Source organism: Triturus cristatus, chromosome 11 (genome assembly GCF_964204655.1).
Source record: "Triturus cristatus chromosome 11, aTriCri1.1, whole genome shotgun sequence".
Taxonomy (NCBI): domain Eukaryota; kingdom Metazoa; phylum Chordata; class Amphibia; order Caudata; family Salamandridae; genus Triturus; species Triturus cristatus.
In genome coordinates, this window is record NC_140594.1 from 678,313,923 (window position 1) to 678,337,742 (window position 23,820).

Sequence of the window (23,820 nt, forward strand, 5' to 3'; positions counted from 1 at the left end):
TGTAATGACATCTATGCACCACACCACCTCCACCCTACAGGTGATAGACATAAACCTTAATGTTTGGTCTTAAACACAATTGTCTGAGGAATGGCTGTTCCTAAGATAGTTTTGCATAAGAATGTCAAAAGCCTTGGTTCTTGTGCCATTCACATTCTTTACTTTGGGCACGGATCATCACACAGAGCAAGACCCCACATTCAAAAAAGAGTGTGGTTCCCAAAACTTAACGGCTGGTGACGCTCTTCTTCTAAGCATCAAGCCAAGCATAGATGCCATCCTTTTGTTAGAATATCTGAGAAATATCCCCTTAGACGACGTGAGCATGGACTTTTTAAGTGCCCACAATGTATGGCAGGTATTGATGATGGTCAAAACAAACATGCCTAGTACATGGAAGAACTGCTAGCCACCACTACAGTAGGGGCAGTCGTTCTAAAGGTGAAAGAGATAAAGACAAGCCACAGTCCTTCCGAAGAGATGAAAATGGGAAAGGTCCCTAAGAAGTGGTGTGAGGGTTGAGTTCCAGAAATACCTAGAGTCCCTTAAAATAACACACCAAGGAATAATGCATTAATAGTTGCATATTAGTAGTGAGATGGAGACTTTCATCTGGACCCTGAAGAGGGTGGTCATGAGCTAAGAAGAACAAGAAACTGATGTGGAACAAAACCTTTACCAATTCCTGTTTTACAAAACTACAATCAACCCCTCACTATCTGGCATCAGAGAGGTAGATCCAGTGAGTGGGACTTCTTGTGAGGCTAAAATGGCCCCACTGCTCCTTCTAGATTGAAGGCTATTATCTCAATACCACCCACGAACAGAGCAATATTATTCTGCTTGATTAAAAGACTGTTCTCATGGATAATCTAGTAGCAAGAAACTGTTTTCTTTTCATTAACGTATATTTGAGGGTTGTTATATTCTGACATAACTGTTATGATGTGATGTGAGCTTTGACCACATACTCTGACCATGCCACGCTTGTGGCAGAGGCCGAAAACTTGGGATTTCTCTGCTTGCATGTTTAATTCAAAATGGCCACTGAAGATGAAAGTGTATGTGTCAAGACATTCCCAGCTCTCATGAACTCTGTGCTAAGAATGGGCCCTAAGACCCATTCACCAAGTTGCACAATATTTAAACCAATGAAATGTAGGTCTTAGAACCTAAATCTATCCTTGTACCTACAGATGGAGGGCCAGAGGTCACTAACTCACGTTGTCAGTGCCTTAATCAAGAAATGTATTTGCATGGATACACCCTTTGTGGCAGAGCTTAATTTGTAGAAGAAAGAGTGCTGGTGCCCAAAGTTCTTCTCAGAAGACTACGGCCATAGCTATCAAATGTCAGCGAACCGACTACCAATGCTAAAGGGACTTTAGTCCAACTCAGTCCTCTTTAATCCACTGCCAGACACTCCCTGCCCCTTTATCTCACTCTTGTGGGTTCCTCCTTTCTCCCTTTGTGACTGTTTTTCTCAGTTTCCCATCCTCCTTCTTTCCCCTTCATTTGTTTTACCCTCTCTTGTTCTTGGGAAATGTCTGAAGAGAAAAAATAAGTGTCCGTCCCCAGAACAGTGTGCCAGTGGCCCCCACTGGACAACAGCCGGCTCAAATTATGGACTGTTGTGGTGGAACGTATGTATTTTGCACTGGTTCAAAGTGGTAATGGGGCACAAATATACAATCACATTGCCCCTAGTGAAATATATGCAACACTTATTCTGAGTAAAAAAATTTAAGTGGCAAAATCTAATATGCCGGGTGCAGTCACAAAGACATCACACATAGGATCGGATTTGCAAAAATGTAGCGCAACTCGACACAGCAATCAAAGTCACTGTGCTGCATTGTGCAAGGTGAAGAGGCCAATACAGGGCCATATTTACTAAATATGACCTGCTGCAGCTCTCTTACCTCGCCCTGGTGTACAAACCTGTCTAGTGCCATGAACCATGGTGCAAAGGTGTATGTGTGATGTCTAGCATCGATAGTGTACTGTAAGTCAGCATATCTAGTACAAAATCCTATGCCTAAATAATTTTCAAAGCATTCCACACACTGGATGTGTGCTGTACAGTGAAGCAACATGTAATGTGCAAACTGTTTAGAGAGACCGATTTCACCACCTCTGCACCTGCCTCAAGGAAGCATTAGTTTCTAATGCAAAGCCTGGTCTGTCAATTTTAGTAAATAGATCTTTGCATCAAAAATATGAATGCTTGTATTTGAATACCCAAGTACCACCAAGGTAACGCCCTCGCACCGCAAAGTGGCGCAAAGCAGGGCAAAGCTCTATTTGTACTGAAAATAATACACTTTTCCAGCACAAAAAGTTTTATACTGGAAATTCAATAACCTTTAAAGAGTTTAAACCACTTTGCATCCCTTTGTCTGACTTTGCTGTGGAAAACATCTTGATACATTTAACCCATTGAATCACAGTTTTAACAGGTAACTTGTGAACCCATTTTAATGCAATATATACGTATTGTAAGGCATAAGACAAAACACTTACCTGATGGTACCAAGGGTACAGTGGGGTGTTTTTGAAAAGATCTTCAAAACTCAAAGGAAGGATATGAACATTTTTCAGGGAGGCTAGAAGAAATAATTCTGTGTAGTTCGAGTTTAAATTGATTGGTATATTTTTGGTAAGCCCTTTCATGAGGAAATACACAGGTCTGTCCGGGTAAGTCCGGGCTGCTGACTCAATAGAACATATCACCAGTGCTGGTGGAAACATCCTATCTGTTGTCTCAATAAAGAAGATTCCAGGTTCTTTGGGGGTATCCAGTGTGGTAAGAGGAGCAGTACTGCTAGCCACTGTCGGTGATGCAGTGTCCTGTATGTATGTCATCTGGCCAGATGATGGTTTTTTTTCTCCCACCGTTTTCCAGTAAATAAATGAACAACATAGAATCATCAATATCAGAAGAAGCGCTTTCGTCCATATGTTCATGACCATGTCTTTGAGGGTTATCTGGGCAACCTAAAAAACAAAGAGCCATTTTTTTAAAATATATATTTATATAAATAAATATATATACAGAAGTGCTTCAATTTATCATCTGGAAGGCTTTAACATAAAGAAAACAATCAAACGAAATAAGACATAAGCACGCGTTTAACACCATTTGTTGATTCTGCCACTATATATCAAAACTAAAGCTTCATGAGACGATATTAACATATGTGAAAACAAGCATTGGCATAGCCAATAGGTCTCCCTTTTGGGACCTTATATGTATTTAGCAGTGCATCACAATTATCCTGGGTGCTACACCATCTACTGTTACTTCAAGTGCCAAAAACGTCCTGCTGGACACTAGCATGAGAGTCTAGCAAACCAAAAGAATTTTAAAAAGTACATATTAAAACTCGCCACCTGAAACAAATGGAAATGATTAGACACCAACAATCCGCTTAATTATGCTAGTGAAAACACATCACATTTCCTTTTTCTAGTTCGTTATGTGTCCAAACACCCATTTGGTAGCAAGTAGTAGGTATACCCCAACTGCGTGGTATTTAGTAAATATCAAAGGAATCTCTAGTGGGCTGCCAACTATCGGGGTCACACTGAGAAAGAGAATAAGCACGGGCACCAAAATAAAAATGCTCCCATTAGTGAATTAAATAGCTGAAAAAGTAGCACCTATAAGCTAATTGTAAGGCAAGTTTTCATGCAAAAGGAAAATAATAATGGACTACTGCTTAGAATATCTATGCAATGCAGTCACAAAATTACATAGATATGTAAATCAGATTCAGAGAGGACTATATTAATTCAACAGCATGCATTGCCATATTTTAGCTTTCTCCCACTGAAAACTTGCTCTGCCAATAAAACGTTAATGTGTACATATTCCCCCATGTTTCATTAAAACTCTCCCACATTGTTGTACCAAAATACATTAAAACCTTCCTTATTTATGCAGGAGGGCATACATTGCTCATGTGCGTGCTTATATTAGGTGAATCACGGTTCATTGCCATTAAAGAGAGGCATAATAGACTTGCAATGTCCCTCTCTGTGACATTACTGCACACTGCCTATGCTAATTTGCAAACCCTGCCCCTCTAAAACCTATTCTCTTTTTGTTTAGGGCTCGTGTCCCCAGGACTCTTTATTTTAGTACTCGCGATTTTGCTGTTTTCAGTATCTGTATGGACTTAAATATACAAACGTGATGTTATTACAAGCCTTAAAATAGCAAATGTGTCACAAATTGTGGCTTAAGTGAGGACAGAGGGGCAGGAAACTGACTAGTTAAGTGTTGAATTAATACACCAGCCTTGTCACACTCACACTTCCTTGTATGCTTGTTCAGGGTCCAGCAAAGTCTGTCTCAAACACTCCATTTCTGAAGGGAAACCAACGGTGGCAAGCCTGGGAGGGAGCCTCTTGATCCCATATTTTTTGCAGAGCTTGGGTAACTGTTGACTTGTGATGCAGGCGGTGAGGAACTTCGATTTCTGATCGCGATCGAATCGACCCGCCATTTTGTGCTCCACCGCCATTTTGTGTTGCCATCACTCAGGCAGCACGGTGAACAAAGTCTATTCCGCTTTTTCTGCAGCCTGGTGTCGAAATACGCTTTCTGCCTCTGTTTGCAAAGCTGGTGTTAGGACTGGCCGAGTACACTAATCCCCGTCTGGTTTTCTAATCCCCGTCTCAACTATCTGTTGATTCACACTATTCTTTCCTGACTTTATCTTATCGTCTGGCCTTCACTGTCTTCTGCTAGCATTCTCTCGTTTCACAACTGTCCTCCAACACACACAAATGTATCTCGCCACCTGCAAGTTAGTTACAAACCTGTTAATGAATTAGATTGAGGGAGGGGTGACAAACATAGTTGGAGGAGAGGTTTCTTCGAGTCATCCGACACTTTGTTTTCCAATCTCTCCTATTGGTTCTGTCCTATTTTCCAACTTTCCTTATTGGCTCTTTCTTGTATGCTCTGGGTGTGTATTTGGTTAATGTATATGTTTCTATATAGTATTTAAGATTGTGCGCCACAGAGTGAAGTGGCAGTCTCCTGAGAACCTACTTTGTGTACTTCTGGGATAACTGTACTAGCTGCAGCTAAATAAATCTGATCTTCTAACGCCGACAGAGTGTCCTGTGTCTCTGTGTAGCTGAGCAGGTGAACTCCGGAGACTAGGGCGTACCCTGCGCCGCCAGGCCCAAACGGTTCTGGTTCTTCAACTGGCGCCCAATGTGGGGCGGCTTCAGTGGTACCGGTTCTGCCTGAAGGTCGTGAGGAACCCCGCAAGAAAATTCCGGAGGGTTCGCGAGCCACATTAAGCGACCCCTGTATGTCGAAAGTGGTCCGAAGGTCTTTTGCAGCGCGGTTACTCCTTCCTGACGGCTACTGACGACCGCTGCCCTGACTGCCGCCCTGCTTTGGCCCTTCCTTTGATGATATATGGTAAGGCGAGACGATAGACGGGCCTCTGTTGGTGTAAGAAGACGTCCTTAGTTAAGTATCTTCGTGGGTCGCGCCCACAATTTTTTGTTCTTTGATTTTCTTGGTATTTGTAGTCCTTAGATCCGACTATTGCAATAGCCGAAGCCGAGGGTAAGTGCATTTGTGCTGCGTAAACTGAGTTTTACCCCCTTGAAGTTTGTGAACAGTCCGGTGATATCACGAGATGCCTGGTCTGACTAAGTTTGGAAGAATTTGTTGCTTTGGTTGTAATAGGGATTCCCGACTTGAGGACTCTTGTCCGATTCCTTCAGTTGGAACTCCCACATATGAGCTCTATTCAAAACATGGTATTGGCCACATTGCCTTTAGCGAGACATGGACCCGATACACGAAGAAAGATGGTGTTCTAAAATGACCAGAAAATGGTAGTTTTAATCCTGATGTGCTAGACAATTTAGAAACAGTTTTATTCAAAAGAAAAGCCCGGCCGGCAATGTTTGACTCTTACCGCCTTTGGCGTAAGGAAGCCAAACAGAAAGAAATTAAGCAAGCAAAACAAGATAGAAAAGCACAGGGTATGACAATTATACAGGCTGCCCAACAGTTTAAAGACGATGAAATTGATAATGCAACTGAACTTTCAGAAAGACAGCATCGCATGGCGATAGATAAATGCTACCCGATGTTGCCTGTTTCCCCTTCTGATAATAAGAAAGATATAGAAGAAGATCCCCTAATGTCCCACTTATTGAGATTGCCTCCGCCCTATGCACAAAGTGCTAATGCACCTCAGCCGTTACAGCCTGTCCAGCCGCCAGCAGTACCTCCGCCTGCTCCGGCTCTTCCGCATTTGCCTCCCCCAGTATTACCGCCTCTGCCGGTTTTACCGTTAGCTTCAACTTCTTTGCACTCATCTCCTGATCTTAGATCTCCTTTGCCTTCCGCTCCTCCTGCAATTATCGTTTCTTCTCCTGGCAGTTCTCCTAATACTTTGTCTCCAATTCTTATGTCTAATTCTCCGTCTGTGCGTAAGTGTCTCACAGACACAAACACTGGTATTTTATCTCCTTTCTTTGGAGCTTTAAATGTGTCTCCGGCTTTTGCTCGAAGACAGTCTCGTAGTCAGTTCCCAGATTTTGAAGAACGAGAAAAGTTTGACTCTCTTGCACGTGGATCAAAAGGGGTCCTCAATACAGTGTGCTTGATATTATGCCTACTTTCTCGCAATGGAATGCGCCTACGCAAAGATATGTTTTTAATGTAATGTGCGACACACTCATTAAAGAATGGGAAGATGTGAGTTCGAGTCCGATCCCACAAGATCTGTTAGAGGTTCAGACCGATTTTGATAAAGGACTTATTGTGGGTTCTAAGGTTGAGAAAGCTGTAAGGACACTTATTTCTTATAGATACTTATTGTCCTCTCAGGCTTTCCTTGATTCTGATCCGTCGGTTAAACTGACACTGAAAAATTATCCTATGAGAGAGGTTCCTCCAGTATGGAAGGAGGCGGTAGCGGGAGTTGGTGGTAATGCACCTATTCCTGCTCATTTCCAGCGTATATGGGTACATGTCCCTTGGAAGAGATCTGAAGTTTTGGCCCTTAAGCAGACTCTACCGGATCCTCGTCAAAACCCTGCAGGTTATTACAAAGAATTATCACAGACAGTTGATGCTTGCATTATGAACCTAGCAGATATCGACATGTTGATGGGAAATGTAGTCCCACAGATAATATGGGCTAAGATTCGTAGAGAGGATCACGCACAGGAATTAGGTGCTACTTGGGATGTTATAACTACTACAGATAGAGACCAAGTGGGTGGTGCAAAGCCTGACGCTTTGATCTCGGAACTCCCTGGTAGGATTATTACATTAATGAAAACTATGATGCCTGCATTGAGAGTTAATTGGGATAAACTAGCAGCATGCAAACAAAAGAAAGATGAAAGTGTCTCTGATTTCTTTACTCGTTTCGAGGAGACATTTATTGATCACAGTGGTCAAGATATGGCTACAGAGGGTGGACAGCGACTATTTGTGGACAAATTCGTATTCAATTTGCTTCCCGAGCTGTCACACAAATTGAAAGATTCTGAAAGTTCATGGGCTATTTCTTCTTCTGCCCAGATATTGGCTACTGCACAATATTATGAAAATAGAGATAAAGAAGAAAAAGAAAAGCAAGAGAAAAAGACGAAAGAATTAAAAACGAAGGTTCTCTTGCAACAAGCCTATCCTCCACGTTATGCTCAGCCTCAATTTCAACAGCCTCCACAGTTTCAGAGGTTGTATCAAAAACCTGAGCCATACATTCCGCGACCTTTGTTAGGACCTAATCAATGTGCCTATTGTAGAGAGGAAGGTCATTTTAAGAATAGTTGTCCGGTTTTATTACAGCGCAATGGAGCCTTATCTGCTCCACGAGGTTGTGCTGGCTTCCAATCAGCAAACAGAGGTAGAGGTCGGGGTGTGTTGACTCAAGAACAGCGTTCCCTTCCTTCTCCCAATTCCATGAATTACTTCGATCAGCAAAATGTCAGGTCTACTCAGTATTACAATGAAGACCATTATATGGAAAACGGAAATGAAAGTCTTCATGCTAACTAGGACAGCCATGGACAAAGTAAGGGAGTTGTGTTGATTCCAGTAGATCAGAATGGACCTTATGTTAACATCACTACAATGGGTGTTTCAGAGCCATTTCTTGTAGATACTGGGGCAATGAGAAGTTCTATCATTCATTCTAAACTCTCTGGGGCACCTTTGTCTGGCTTAACGAATGTGTCTGTAGGATTTTCTGGCGCCCCTGTACGTAATCCAGTTTCTTACCCTTTGCCTATGTCAGTTGGTCCTTATGATTTGGAAGCTCCACTTCTGTTGACGAATGGTTGCGGTGGGAATCTGTTGGGTCTAGACCTATTGAAAAGAATGCATGCTACAATATATTGTTCTCCTTCTGGTGTACATCTTACTTTAGGACAGAAACTGATCTCTCCAATGTATTTGTCCAAAGATCAGTTTCCACCTGAATTACTTTCTCTTCCAGAAGCGCTTTGGGCCACGAGTCCGAATGATGTAGGGTGTCTTGAGATTCCACCTTATGTTGTCACTCTCAAGCCCAATGTTGAATTACCACGCATCCCGCAGTATAGAATTTCTACTGAAGGTGAAAAAGCACTTTTGGAAATCATTCATGACTTGATTCAGAAGGGTGTGGTTGAAGAAACAAGAGATAACACATGCAATAGTCCTATTTTTCCTGATCTTAAACGCACTGATCCTTCTCAACCACCTGTATATCGTTTCGTAATTGATCTGCTGGAGGTAAACAAAATTGTTGAACCACAATTCCCTGTTGTTCCAGATATCACTGCTGTGTTGACAATGATACCTTCCACAGTGACTTTGTTCTCTGTTATCGATCTAAAGAATGCCTTCTTTAGTATTCCTATTGCAGAAGAGAGTAGGGACATTTTTGGCTTCTCTCTTGAAGGCCGAAGTTTCCGGTTTAAGCGCGCACCTCAGGGCTATTGTGAAAGTCCCTCCATTTACAGTCAAGCTTTAAAATGTCATCTTGATACTTTTCATTTGCCGTCTGGTGCTGCTCTTATACAGTACATGGACGACTTGTTAGTCGCCGCTGATTCAGAAGATATTTGCAAAAATGTCACTGTTGCATTGTTACGCCATTTATTTAATCTGAATCATAAGGTTTCACCTTCCAAATTACAATATGTCTGTCGAGGGGTTACCTATTTGGGTCATCTCCTATCAAAGGAGGGACGACGATTGACACCAGAACGAATTCAGGCGATTACGCAAATGTCCGTGCCATCCACACAAAGGGAAGTACGTGCCTTTCTAGGTATTACTTCTTTTTGCAGGCAGTGGATCCCTAACTTCTCTCTGTTAGCCAAACCTTTGTTGGCACTCACTTTAAAAGATATGCCTCAGACCCTTCCTTGGACTGATGAGTGCCAAAAGAGTTTCACTGACTTACGTACTGCTCTGTGTTCTGCTCCTGTACTAGGCACCCCTGATTACACTAAGCCTTTTACGCTCTATGTTCATGAGAGAGAAGGTTGTGCATTGTCAGTTTTAACACAGCAATTTGGAGACAAACAGCGGCCATGTGCCTATTTTTCGGCTACGTTAGATCCTGTAGCTAAAGCATTGCCCAGTTGTCTCAAAGCGACAGCAGCAGCAGCAATTTCTATTCGACAGTCTGCTGGAGTGGTGTTGGATAACACTCTCATTGTCATGGTACCACATGCAGTGGATACCTTACTAAAGAGAATAAAAACGCAGCATCTTACGAGTGCTCGTCTAACTGGATACGAGCTGACGCTTTTGGCTAGTCACGTACATATTAAACAATGTAATACCCTGAATCCAGCTACTCTGTTGCCCCTTCCAGATGAGAAAAGTGTTGAGGAGCAACATGATTGTTTCTTCCGTACTGAGGAAGAGACAAAAGGAAGAATTGATTTGAAGGACACACCACTAGAGAATCCGGATGGAACTCTATGGGTAGACGGTTCTTGTTTTAAAATGCCTAATGGAGATACAGTTTCAGCCTATGCTGTAACTACTTTACATACAGTTGTGGAAACTGCACGCATTAGACATAATTCAGCGCAAGCAGCAGAATTGATAGCTTTAACGAGAGCCTGTGTATTGTCAAAAGGGAAGAGAGTGAATGTGTACACTGACAGCCAATATGCTTTTGGTGTAGCGTTCAACTTCGGGCGTCTCTGGAAGGAAAGGGGATTTCTCACTTCACACGGCACCAAAATACAACATGGTCAGTTAGTGACTGATCTCCTCGAATCACTTGCCTTACCCACCCAAATAGCAATCGTGAAGTGTAGTGCACACAAAAAGATTACAGATGATGTTGGTCGAGGAAATGCATTTGCAGACGAAATAGCGAAAAGACAGCGAGAGATGCAACAAGTCGAATGTATGTGGCGGGTCCTGCGAATTGGGTCAGAGAGAGAGGAATGTATGAGGATACAGTGGAAAGTATAAAAGCGATTCAGAAAGAGGCTTCAGAGAGGGAGTTAAGCAAGTGGAAAGAAAGTACAGGAATGTTGGATGAGATGGGTTGTTGGGTGGAATTATCTGAACATCAACGTTGGCTGTTACCAGATGCCTATGTACTCCCAGTGGTTACTACGGCACATGGTCCAGCCCACTTAAGTGCAAAAGGTATATGCAAACTTCTGGCTCCAGTGTGGAAAAATGAACAAATCCCAAAATGCGCAGACAATGTAGTGAAACATTGTATTGTTTGCTTAATGTACAACCCGGGAAAGGGAACCCCAACTCCAGCAGGTCACTTTGCTCCTCCGACATATCCATTTGAGGTGTTGCAGATCGATTATATTCATATGGAGCGATGCAATAACCTCAAATACGTTCTGGTGGTAGTATGCGCCTTTTCAAGATGGATAGAAGCATACCCCCTAAAGGATAACACAGCCTTATCCACAGCTAAAGTTCTACTAAAAGAATTTTTCCCCAGGTTTGGTTTGCCGCGCATTGTCTGGAGTGACAATGGGAGCGAATTTGTTGGCCAAGTCATGCAAAACGTTTGTGCAGGTCTTGGTATCAAGCAAAAGTTCCATGCGGCAAATCATCCACAGTCAGTGGGTTTAGTAGAATGTTACAACGGAACCTTGAAATTAAAACTAGCAAAGGTTCAAGCGAGTACAGGACTCAATTGGCCCAATGCTCTGCCATTAGCCCTGCTATCCACCAGAACTGCAGTACACTCTTGTTTGGGACTTAGCCCTTACGAAGTGGTTTTTGGACGCCCGGCTAATGTATGGGGAGTCCCTTGCCCTAAGAAATACTCAGACTTGCCATATCCAATGTTGATTAACTACCTGCATGATCTTACGACTAAATTGCGTGTTATCCATCAACAGGTTCAGAGTGCTCTGCCGAAGGCCTCCACAGACCCAGGTCATTCCATCCGACCAAGTGACTGGGTGTGTACCAAAAACTTCCAAAGGACGAGGAATTTGGAACCCAGGTGGAGAGAGCCCCGGATGGTTTTGCTCACTATGAGAACAGCAGTTAAAGTCGAAGGAAAGAAAAATTGGATTCACGGTGTGCATTGTAAAAAGGTGCCTTTGCGTTTGCCCTACGATCAATGGGTGCGCAGGGGTATTGGTGACTTTGAAAGTGAAAAGGTTCCACGATTCATACCCTTTAGTGATGCACACCTAAATGGGACACTGTCTGACAAAGAGGACGACGACATTCTTCAGGAAGCAGTACCAACACATTGTCGCTTAGATACGACTAATCCACGAACATTGTTTCAAGATCAAAGCACTCCTGGGAAGGAACGATACAATTTGAGACCTAGCCCAAAGAACACTTAAGATTTCTCTCTTGTGTAGTATTCTGTCCCGGTTGCAGGGTCACGGTAGGAGTCTAAATTGCGACCTGAGTAGTGGCAAGGCCTGCAGGACTTGCAGTGTCATAGGACGGCAGACAATCGTGATTGAGTGATTGAGGAAGATTGCCGTGAGCATCCATTAGAAAGATGGAAACTACACTTGGAAAAAGAGAGAGAAAGGATAAAATGAAGAAAGAATCCTGTAAAATAATGTACAGTCGTTTCAGTATAACTTTAAGTGTTATTATATTATTGTGTATTGTTTTGGCATTTATAGGTTGGATTATTTATGCTCTGCAGCAAAAAGTTGTCTCTCCGTCTTCCTCTTCGTCTTCTTCTACTGTCTCTCCACATCTCTTTCATACTCTTCCTCAACATGAACTCATTAGAAGAACTGAATATTATAACAATTCCTTTGTTCAGTTATTACATCAACATCAGTTAGTGGTCAATACAACTGACTGTTGGGTGTGTGGACTTATGCCACATACCACAGAGAAAGGAATGCCATATTTAGTTCTCCCGTTTTCTTATGAGGGTTCTGCTTGGGCTTATTTTGTCATCTTCTCCAATGCTTATCAAAGCAAATTCAGACGATCCATTAGTCCACGTTAGTGATCCGGATTTTAGTCTTCGTTTTTTGATTAAGGGAATGGTAGCTATGGCTAAAATCATGGAAAATAGTAAAATCTCCATTGACGAAAGAAAAGCGTACACTAACTGGAACGTCACCCAATATATGTCTAGTCTTAGTGATAAAGTTAAGAAAGGAAAGTCTTCACCAATTTGGACCATACCACATCAGGGCAATTTCTGCTTACAAATAAACGATCGCTCTTCTGACACTATACAAAGGAATAACTGCTCCCATACGTATGTTTATTCCTCTCAGAACTCGCCTCCTCTAGTGCCGTCTCAAGGCACCTATTTCATTTGCTATAATAGGGCTTATACGTGGTTGCCAACGGGTTTCTCCGGTACTTGTTATATAGCTTTCCTTCTTCCCCCTACTTACACCGCTTCCGCAAATCATCATTGGACCAGATACGGCAGAGGGATTATTGATTCGAAGGACACAGCAGGACAAGAGGGAGGAGATTTCCTCAAAGGATTTCTTCCCTTCTGGGGTCCAATGGCCAACAGCAGAAATATAAGGCAACTGGTCCGTGTCGTAGAGACCACAATAGACATCACTGTAGGAGCCTTAAGTAATATCACGGTAGAACTACAGGCGGATCGTCTTATGACCTTACAGAATCGACTTGCCTTAGATTTTGTTCTTGCAGATCGTGGTGGAGTGTGCAAATTGATCGGGTCAAGTTGCTGTATTTTCATACCTAATGACGCTCCGACAGTATACCAAGCTATCTCCAAGTTGCACATAATCTCTGAGTCTATTCACCAGGACGAAGGAGATTGGTCTTTTACGGAGTAGTTTTGGGGACTACTGTCCAAATGGGGTTGGAAAGCATTGACATTTCTTGGAATAATTCTGACCATTATTTTCTCTTGTTGCCTTTGTATGCACTGTGGTCCCGCTATCTGTGACCTTTGTGCTACTATGTGCATCCCAAAACCCAAACCACAAGTAACAGAAAACATAAGAATGATGTTACAGCAACAGCTCGATGACCTCATGACTATTGACATTGACTCAGATTAGCATGAGTCTATCTTGCCTGAGTTCTGGCAAAAGGAGGGTCTGAGGAACTTCGATTTCTGATCGCGATCGAATCGACCCGCCATTTTGTGCTCTACTGCCATTTTGTGTTGGCATCACTCAGACAGCACGGCGAACAAAGTCTATTCTGCTTTTTCTGCAGCCTGGTGTCGAAATACGCTTTCTGCCTCGTCTGGTTTTCTAATCCCCGTCTCAACTATCTGTTAATTCACACTATTCTTCCCTGACTTTATCTTATCGTCTGGCCTTCACTGTCTTCTGCTAGCATTCTCTCGTTTCACAACTGTCCTCCAACACACACAAACGTATCTCGCCACCTGCAAGTTAGTTACAAACTTGTTAATGAATTAGATTGAGGGAGGGGTGACAAACATAGTTGGAGGAGAGGTTTCTTCGAGTCATCCAACACTTTGTTTTCCAATCTCTCCTATTGGTTCTGTCCTATTTTTATCTAACTTTCCTTATTGGCTCTTTCTTGTATGCTCTGGGTGTGTATTTGGTTAATGTATATGTTTCTATATAGTATTTAAGATTGTGCGCCACAGAGTGAAGTGGCAGTCTCCTGAGAACCTACTTTGTGTACTTCTGGGATAACTGTACTAGCTGCAGCTAAATAAATCTGATCTTCTAACGCCGACAGAGTGTCCTGTGTCTCTGTGTAGCTGAGCAGGTGAACTCCGGAGGCTAGGGCGTACCCTGCGTCGCCAGGCCCAAACAGTTCTGGTTCTTCAGCGGCATGTCAATCAATCAATAAAAACTTTATTTCGGTTTTGTTAAAACAAACCATAAAAGTACACACAAGTACGACACAATAAGAGTAAATATTGGGAATAAGTTCATCATTAGGATAGATCAGTGCTGAGTTAGCAGGAATTTTAGGCGGTACATACTTATAAATCCAGGCATTTTCTATATTTAACAGCCGACTTTAAAAACTCTAATAAAAAAAGAATACTATCACTACATAGTAGTTGTAAATACATCATGGCAGGTCTGATCTGATAAAAATCAAGTTTCTTTAAAAGCGGGACCAGATAGCGTTTGCGGGGAAATTCGTAAAATTTACATAAAAACATAAAATGCAGCATGTCCTGCGGAGACTTTCCGTCGCAGCCACAGGATGCTGCTTCTTTATTAAAAAACGAAATATATGGTCTGACAAGCAAATGATGAAATAAATTCATCCGAAATCTAGTTAATAAAAACTTCTCATGAGAAGACAGAGATCCCATTAGGTAAGGCTCAGTATGTGGAGTTGTTTTTAACATAAGAAATGTCCTGACGCTTGATTTCTGTGCCTCCTTAGCTTCCCTCATCATTTTCCTGTCCATCATGAAGGCTTTTTTTGCTGCCTCCACATCCCCCTCAATAATACATTCGGTAGTTTCAAATAGCTCACCCCGCCCTAAGCTTAAAAAACCTTTCCTGATATATTTCAGCCAGGGTACAGCAGATGAGTTATCCATAGACAAGCAATCTTTTAAGATCATGTGCATTAGGGGGATATCTGGGTTTAACCATAGTTTTAACCAGCAAATCAATGGTCGCAGGGAAAAAATATAATTGATATACTGTACCCCCAACTCCTCATGAATAGCTAAATTAGATGTACCTTGTGGGAGACACAGTAAGCGTTTCAGGAAAGTATTCTCCACAATCTGTAACCACTCACCCGAGCTATACCCCCAAATTTCACTTCCAAAAGATGCCATTGCCACTGATTTGGCATTATATCATTGCAACAGGCGGCATGTCTACATGTGAGGTGAGATGGTATTGCTACTTTTAATCCTCTCACACTTGAATGGGATTAGAAGTGTTTCTTTATGTTAGCTGCCATTTATGGCTTTCCCTGACAGTGCTCTGTGGATAACTCATGTTCCTGCAGTTGGCAGATAATTAATTTCCAAATTCAGGGGCTCTGTGAGAGGCAGTGATCAGAGCTGGCTCACAACTTTTTGTGTATTAAGTTTTATGTGCAGGTCAGTAGTGTAACAAAACTTGAGCCTCCCCCCTCACCCACCGCAAAAAAACATGGATGTCCCCCTTCCCCCAGACTGTCAGGACCTTTCAAGCCATAATAAATTAATTGGAGGGTGTCATGTATTCATATTGTGATCTCGAATTGCATATAGATTTGTATTATCATGCTTCACATTCTAATCATGCAAAGTGTAATATTGTTTTAAACCTTCTTTGTCTAAACAATATAGCAATGTAACTTGCTTTTCATGCGCAGATTTTCATTCACTGCCCTGGGTAAAAGCAGCTCGTTCTGCTAATCATTTCCTAACTTTCCAGAAGTGTCAAAGGCAGACAGGCTCACTGAGTCATTCTTGATTACTGAGTGAATCTGTTACGTTTGCTACATTTCTTCCATGAGCCTGTTTATTCTTAAATGTATGGTGACAAGAGGCTCAGACAAGATTCTTTCTGTTTCTCTTGCTAAGCCATGGGAGTATTTTGCGAGCTTCTTCAGCTGCGCAGGGTGTGAGCATCTTGAAGGGCAGCTCGGGCTCTACCCCTCCCCCTCCCTCAATGGCCATGCTATGGTATAGCAAAAGAAACAGAAATAATCATATCTGAGCCTCTTGTCACCAGCCGCGGCCCGTGGAGGGAGTTCCGTGGGGCGGAAAGGCGGGGCAGGGGAGGGGCAGGGTGGAGGGTACTAAAAACCGGAATATGGATAATTGGAGGTAAGTAAACAATTAAATAAATAAAACAAATTTTGTTGCGCGCGCTGCATCGCATTTTGTGATGCAGGGCGCTCTACGAAATTCGTTTTCTTTATTTAATTGTTTACTTACCTCCAATTATCCATATTCCGGTTTTTAGTACCCCCCACCCTGCCCCTCCCCCGCCCCGCCTTTCCGCCCCACGGAACTCCCTCCACGGGCCGCGGCTGCTTGTCACCATACGTTTAAGAATGAACAGGCTCACAGAAGAAATGTTGCAAAAATGTAACAGACTCACTCAGTAACCACGATTGATTCAGCAAGCCTGTCTGCCTTTCACGCTTCTGGAAAGTTAGGAAAGGATTAGCAGAAGGAGCTGCTTTTACTCCCATGGGATCTCCGAGAGCAAAGGACATGCAGGTGCACTGGGGTGAAGTTACCATAACTAAGCAGTCCACGGTCTAAAATTCAAAAGCAGCGTCCGAGACAGGAAAGCAATGCCTCGTTAAAATATAAACACAAGGTCTAGCCTTAAAGCAAAATATAAACAATGTGTTTGCCAAAAAGGAGTGATGCCTTCTTTAACAAGCCCTCACCCAAAGGAAAACAAGCATTTGCAATGCAATAGGTCTCGCATTTGCGAGAGTATGAGCTATTGACATTGCAAATAACATGCCTTTTTTTTTGTTTTTGTTTTTAAAACATAAATAAAAGGCATTGTCATTTACAATGCCAATTGCTTAAACTCGCGGAAATGCAAGACCTCTTGCATTGCAAATGCTTGTTTGTTTTAATTACTGTAGTTTTTTTCTTGGTCATAAAACAGCAGGATGACCTGATTGCCTATGACCCAGTGGAAGCAAAATAACTACTTGACGCTGCCCTGGGATTTAAACGGCCCTTCTCGTCATTTGATCACATAAAGTTTTGGCCCGTCCCCAGGCCCATGCAGTACCAATAATTATGTTTAGTACTGCTTCGACCCGCTCCCAACAAGTCTGACTATGCTGCTGGTCATCTCTGCCAACAATATTATAATTTATATTATTTGTATGAAAGGCTGTGTGACCACTGGCTGTAATGGGGAGCAGAGTAAACAAAACATGAACATTAATTAACACGGCGCCGAAAGTAAATCAAAAAACATGCGGAAAGGACTGCAACGGAGATCGCGTGCTGCTCATAATAGAGAATGTATTTTAGATTCGGTGGATGTGAATTAGTGCCGTGCAGGAATGGGAGTTAGGAATGCTGCTATATAAAATAAAAGTAACGTGTGCATACCCTGGGGTGGGAGGTGGTGTTGGGGGAAGGCACAGGAAGATTAAGTGAATTGGAAGCAGCTCCCTGTCGAGGAAAGGGCTGCGCTGATCCTTCTGCTCCTCCGTAGTGCACCCACCTTTAAAATGAAGCGCGGTGTGCTGCGCTGATCCTTCTACTCCTCCGTAGTGCACCCACCTTTAAAATGAAGCACGGTGGGCTGCGCTGATCCTTCTACTCCTCCGTAGTGCACCCACCTTTAAAATAAACATGCTTAAGAGCAGTGCTTTTATTTAATATGCAATTTACTTTGCCGTAGTATGTGGCTAGCAACCTTAAAACAATCAACTGGACATGCCTGTGGCTATTTCACGATGAGATGCACACTCCGGGGCAGGAGCGGGTGTTGCGGGAAGGCAGGGGGAGATGTAAAAAGTGTTAGCAGCGCCGTGCGCTGTGGCGAGGAGAGTGCAGAAATAAATACAGATATGCTGAAGAGCAGTGCTCCTATTTAATGGTTAATTGAATTAGCGGCAGCATGTAGCTGCTGCCCTTTAGAAAAAGCTGGACTGGCATACGGCAAAAATGTGTATAAACATTCACAGGACACAGGACACCGGGCTCAATTGTTTTAATAAAGGGGCCTGGGTTAGGTGTAAATGTCTGATCACTGTTTAAAAAGGACAACTGATTTACAATAAAAGACTTTCTAATACTACAATAAAGATATACGACTGCTTGATGTTTTCGTCTGGGAAGCTATGTTGTTTGTGATATATTTCTTCATTTATCTGAATGAGTTGCACTAGAACAGTTTTATAAGTAACACTTATTCTTCTCGGGTGCAGGAACGCACTGAAGCCACAACAAAAACGCAGTGGCACATAAGAATCATGCATGTGCACGCAGACAGCGCTGCACAAAAGAGTGCACTGTAGTACGCAGGCAGTACGTACTGACAGCAGACTGGGACACAATGGTTGCTAACTGTGTGCCGCTATCAGCAAGTGCCTGATTAAGATGGGTCCTCCATAGTGCACCCACCTTTAAAACAAAGCGCGGTGTGCTGCGCTGTGTAGTGCACCCACATGGCAATCCTCCGGCTGCTGCGGGTGGGGGTGAACGTGGATGCAGGGGAGAGAGGGGCAAGAGAGCACGGACAATGGGAGGGGGAAAGCATTGCGAGCGGTGCGGACAGGGCAATACCAGAGTGCCTGGGGGCTGAGGCTCGGACGTGGTGGGGGCTGCAGGCGCTCGGCACACTCAGGGCACCAGATGTCCACGCAGCTCTCGGTGATCCCTATGCGAGACCTACAAAACAACAAAGTAGTCCCTACATCAAAAGATATCAGCCTGCAGTGTAAGTCTACTGAAGTTGGTCGATGCTGCTTCCCACAGAAACAGAAGAAAGCAGAAGGGACGGATGGGACCACTAGCCAACAATGAGCGAGGTAAGAAAAGCAATGCCAGATTGGATAAATGGCAAGCGACAAAACAAAAAGAAATGCAATGGGTGGAGTTTCACTGGTATTACTGATTACTTGATGCCTCGGAGAGGCAGCGCATGTGCTTCCTGTGCAAGACCTAAAAAAGGAGTGCGCACAAATCAACGTTCATTGAAGTACATAGAAATACACATGCAACTGCAGCGGTCACCAGGGAAGATCCAGCTCAACCAAAGGTGGGAGTAATTAGACACGAGAACGAAACAGAAGCATGCATCTCTAAAAGGCACAAAGAGTAACCAATGAAAACGATCATTTGCAATGCAATAGGTCTCACAATTGTGAGATTTTGAGCTATTGGCATTGTTAATGACAATGCCTTTTATTTCTGTGTTTTGAAGCTACAAGGCATTGTCATTTACAATACCAATAAGTCAAAGTATCTAAAATGCGAGACCTATTGCATTGCAAATGCTTGCATTATTGCAAAGTGCTCTTTTTTTAAATAATGAGAGATGTCCAAAAAGCGACGCTTAGAATAAGCAACCAAAACAATCAGAGCAATGAGGTGGCAGTGGTGTTCCCACAATGATGGCTTTGATAATAATTTAACTGTCCATCAATGTCAGCTACTTACAAAAAAAAATACATTGGCTAAGACTAGTTTACGCTACCAACCTTATAGTCAGTACAAATATAAGACACAGCCAAACATAAAAATTGGTGACAACAGGGTTATTTCAAATTACTTTTGTTAGCAACAACTAGTGCAATCAGTACAAGCACAGGTAATGAACACACAAGTTAGGGTCCACTCCTTGAGCTATCTCAGCAGAGAAGGAATAGAAAGGTATTTACAACCGGTTGCCAAATGACCCATGAAAAAAAAAAACAGCTGGTGTAAAACAGACAGTTGTACATACCCAAGGTCAGAGGCGCAACTAGAGCCAAATTTCGGGCTGGGCTACAATAAATTGGGGGGGGGGGCTAAGTCTTCCAGCAATAGGCAGAGTGGAGCTGCAGGAGCTCTAAGAAGGGGTGAACACACAACAAAGCCTTGTTAGAATGCAAATGGTCTTTTAAAGACCTGTGAAGTATTCGGGTGCAGCTGCAATAAGACAGTCACCAGCCAGGGAAGCTGTCTGAGCCTGGGCTGACACACATGACAGGGGAGTAGGGGTGAAGCCCTTTAAGCCCAATAGGCATTGCGCACCTGACCTTGAAGTATAATGAGTGTAAATGAACAGTTGCATCTAGCAGCACTGGCTCTTTGAAACTCATTTCCTAAACGTCATGAAAGGTTGGTGGGGGAGGGGTTAAGTAAGAGGGCGCTAAGATCGACTATATTGGTTATAACACCAGAAGATCAAGATAAAAAATACAACGACAACACTCGACCAAACTTGTAATACTGACCACATGAGATAGGTACTTTATTGTTCTGTTAACAAGGTCTACAAGAAATGCTTTGAAAACAGCAGTCAAAAATGAGGCAAGGTAGGGGGAAACTATGATGTGCTGGCTTCCGCTAACCTGGTCTGCCTTAACTGCTACTAAAAAAAAGTTGGGAAACTTGTATCTGCACACAAATTACAACTCAACACGTCATCGTGCAATCCGTCCAGAAAACATCACTATCATACTTTAAAACAAGGTTGGGATTTGAGAAAATGGTATCCTCTATTCGGTGGGATTATATTTATGATTCACAGGGAGACCGAGAGGGGTGGGGCAATCGCCGGTATGTGCTTTGGAAAAGCAGTGTATTCCCTCCTACCCCTGGTCGGCACTGTAAACCCATCAGACTGCTGCAGCTGCGCTGAGGGACACAGCATTTCTATGTTTCCGGGCTGCGTCTCAAAACAACTCATTCATTTCCCTCAAAGTGCCTAATCCCTGCATGCATCCTTACAGCCGTTACCCAACGGAACCGCAACTTGGAAGAAGATTTCTGCCGTCCAATTTAAGTCATAAAGAACAGGAACGGCATACCTTGCAGCCACCGAGTCCTCTTGCTAGCAACCTGGGCTGCCGCTGCAGCAGCACAGTAGGCACAGCTCTGTCTCTGCGAGTCAGGGACTTGAGGGGTGTATTGGAGGGATTCGTGGAGGTGGAAAGCGGGTGTTATAATGTATCTAACACTTTCCTGCTGGAGTACTCACCAATTTGCCCTCCTTGTCATCTACACGAGATGTATAGCGCTCATCATACGTGTATTCTAATGTACATGGGTCTTTTTATAGAAACCCTCCGAAATTAGGAAGAAGCGAAGAAGGACACGTCTGTTATTTATTGCTACAAACGTTAGCTTGTCAGTCGTGGAAACATAGGCTATTTATGTCAAGCACTCGCTGCTGTCATTGCCTGTTATGTTCATGTCACGGCTTTAAATATTGGAAAGGTCAACAAAGTGGCTAAGGACTGGCAAAAGCCTATGTGAAGGGCTAATGATGAAAGCGGGTGCCGCGGTGCCCATGCATATTAAACATATGCGCATAGCGGCCCATAAAGAGGACGCCATGGCAATTAAAAACAATTAGTCCCTAAACTAAACTGACAAAGCCCCAGAGCGAAACAAAACTGTAGTTGGTCGTTGCTGCTTCCAATAAAAACGGAAGTGATGCATCGGACCAGCAACCAATAGGGATGCCGGAAATAACAGTGCCGCATAAATAAGCCAATTGCAAGAAGCAGGAATGCAGAAGGCGGGATTACTCTCGCTATACAGGTTACTGTGTGTCTCGGAGTGACCGCGCATACGCGCTGCCTACGCGAGAATCAAAAAGATGGGGCTTTCAAGCCACAATATACATTACATCATGCCTCGCAGAGCAGCGCATGCGCGCTGCCTTTAGGCTTGACCTAAAAAGTTTAACCAAATATATTTTGCAGTTCATGCACAGACAGACTAGGAACTACAAGGGTGAAATACAAAATTGCTGCTGCTGTTGTGGAGCATATGTAAAACTTGCAGACTACGTATTACAGTCAGAGTTCACAATGTAACAGAGCCTCTGGGCTGAATGTTTTATTTGTATGAGATTGACGCCCTACCACTATTTCATCTGCTTTTTTAGTGGCCCACATTGAACTGTAATCTTTTCTTCTAGCCTCCATCTGACTGTTAGGTGTCGCTCATGTTATGTCTGGTTTGACAGCATAATACTCTTATTACCTTTTGTTGATAATTAATTAAAATATTCGTAGGCAGGGCTTGGATTCGCCTGTAGAAGTATTACACAGGTATGCACAAATGCTGTTTCCATGCAGAAGACAGGCCTATTGGCTTTGCCAATTTACGTTCTCACTGTTAGCGTTCTCTTTACTACCTAGTTACATTTGTAGGCAAGCACTGCAATAGGCGTCATAAATCATCGCATCGAGCCCCACTTAGGTTATGATACGGGAGAAGGTAGCAAAATGTGCTATGTCCTTTAAATTGCACACATTGTCAATGAAAGTGGTGGTGCGAGATAGCCTGACATAGAGTGAACAATTAAGAGTTTGGCTGAAGCAGGACAACTGCCAAAAACGGACATGTCTCCTCCACCCTATTTACATTAGCATACACATTGAATAAAGCGGATGTGACATCCATCCAATTTTGGCAGATGAACCTGACTCATCAAACTCTAAATGACCCCAGAGTCGTTTGCCTCCACAGGCAGTGATCACTCTGTTCTGCACTTCAACTCATAGCTGCCCCATCACACTGCTCTTCCAGTTTTGTAGCATTGCATAGGAGTAGAGGGGTGTAGACTGTCAGGGATAAGATGGTGGCTGTCTTTGTGGACCAAGGCAAAACCAAAGGGCATGATGGACGGTGTGTTGAACATTGCAAGCACTCACCCCCAGTCAACTGATCAGGGTTTAATCCATCATCATTCTTTAGCTCGCTCCACCACCCCAGCCTCATGGGAACAGTCCAGCCTGAACTGCCAAGCCATGTCTTCCCTGGACCGGAAACAAGCATCCTGGGACCTGTTTCTGGACAATCAGCCGTCATCAGCCAGGCTAGCTTGAATCCAGTGGCAAAGTGAGCATGGGACCCACGTCTAAGCATACCCTGCCAACTTAGGGCGAACAAAGCAAAACCAAAGGGGATGATGGACGGAGTGTTGAACATTGCAAGCACTCACCCCCAGTCAACTGATCTGGGTTTAATCCATCATCATTCTTTAGCTCACTCCGCTACCCCAGTTCAGACGTGGCCATATGCAAATCAGTCTGACCCTGTGCCTCATGGGAAGTCTTTGTGGACCGACATGCAAACAGCACTCCACGTGACCACCAACCTCCAAATCCAGGTCTTCAGGAGAAAATAATTTCAAGGAAGGATGTAGAAGGCCATAACTTTAATCTTGTTGATATACTGTGGTATGTGTAAGGAGATGCAGCTAAATAACAGAGACTAACAAGGGGCTTGCCTGATTGTTCTCCTTATCTCTCACTGAAATGTACAGAGCAACCAGGAAGTGGCGCCTTGATGTTGAAAGCACAGTTGAGTAGTTCACCAGTAGTCGATCCTGCAGGGCTGTGTTTGTAAGGCACCCCATCATTTTACCAGAGTGTGCACGTTAATGGTGTGATGGACACATTTAAGAACATGTCCTGCCAGAGATTCCCAATATCTATGGATGCTATACCATACATTAGACACAAAAGCAGAATGTTACAATGAGATGTGTTTAAACAGGTTTGATCACATGAACAGGGCAAACGCAGTGAGTGCACCATTAGGTTTAAATCAAAACTAGGTCACTGAAACTGTGTATCTGAGGAATCGATAATTGGAAGAGTTCAGAGTTTGAAACTTCGAAATACTCCTCAGGGATTCTGAAGATAGAGATGCCCCAGGGGCTGGGTGTACTTCATCTGGAGTTGCTCTGTGAATCCGTCTC

General features: G+C 43.3%; 1 protein-coding gene across 8 annotated transcripts in view; it reads right to left on the bottom strand.

Annotated features, from left to right (window-relative positions):
* The window catches only part of LOC146785317 (alpha-1,4-N-acetylglucosaminyltransferase-like), a 409,953-nt gene that overhangs the window by 105,707 nt on the left and 280,426 nt on the right, over positions 1-23,820 (bottom strand). For all 8 annotated transcript variants that reach the window (XM_085634301.1, XM_085634306.1, XM_085634308.1 and 5 more), the window contains one exon: positions 2,524-2,997. In XM_085634301.1, coding sequence (XP_085490427.1) covers positions 2,524-2,997 — 474 coding nt within the window. The remainder of the gene's footprint in view (positions 1-2,523; positions 2,998-23,820) is intronic.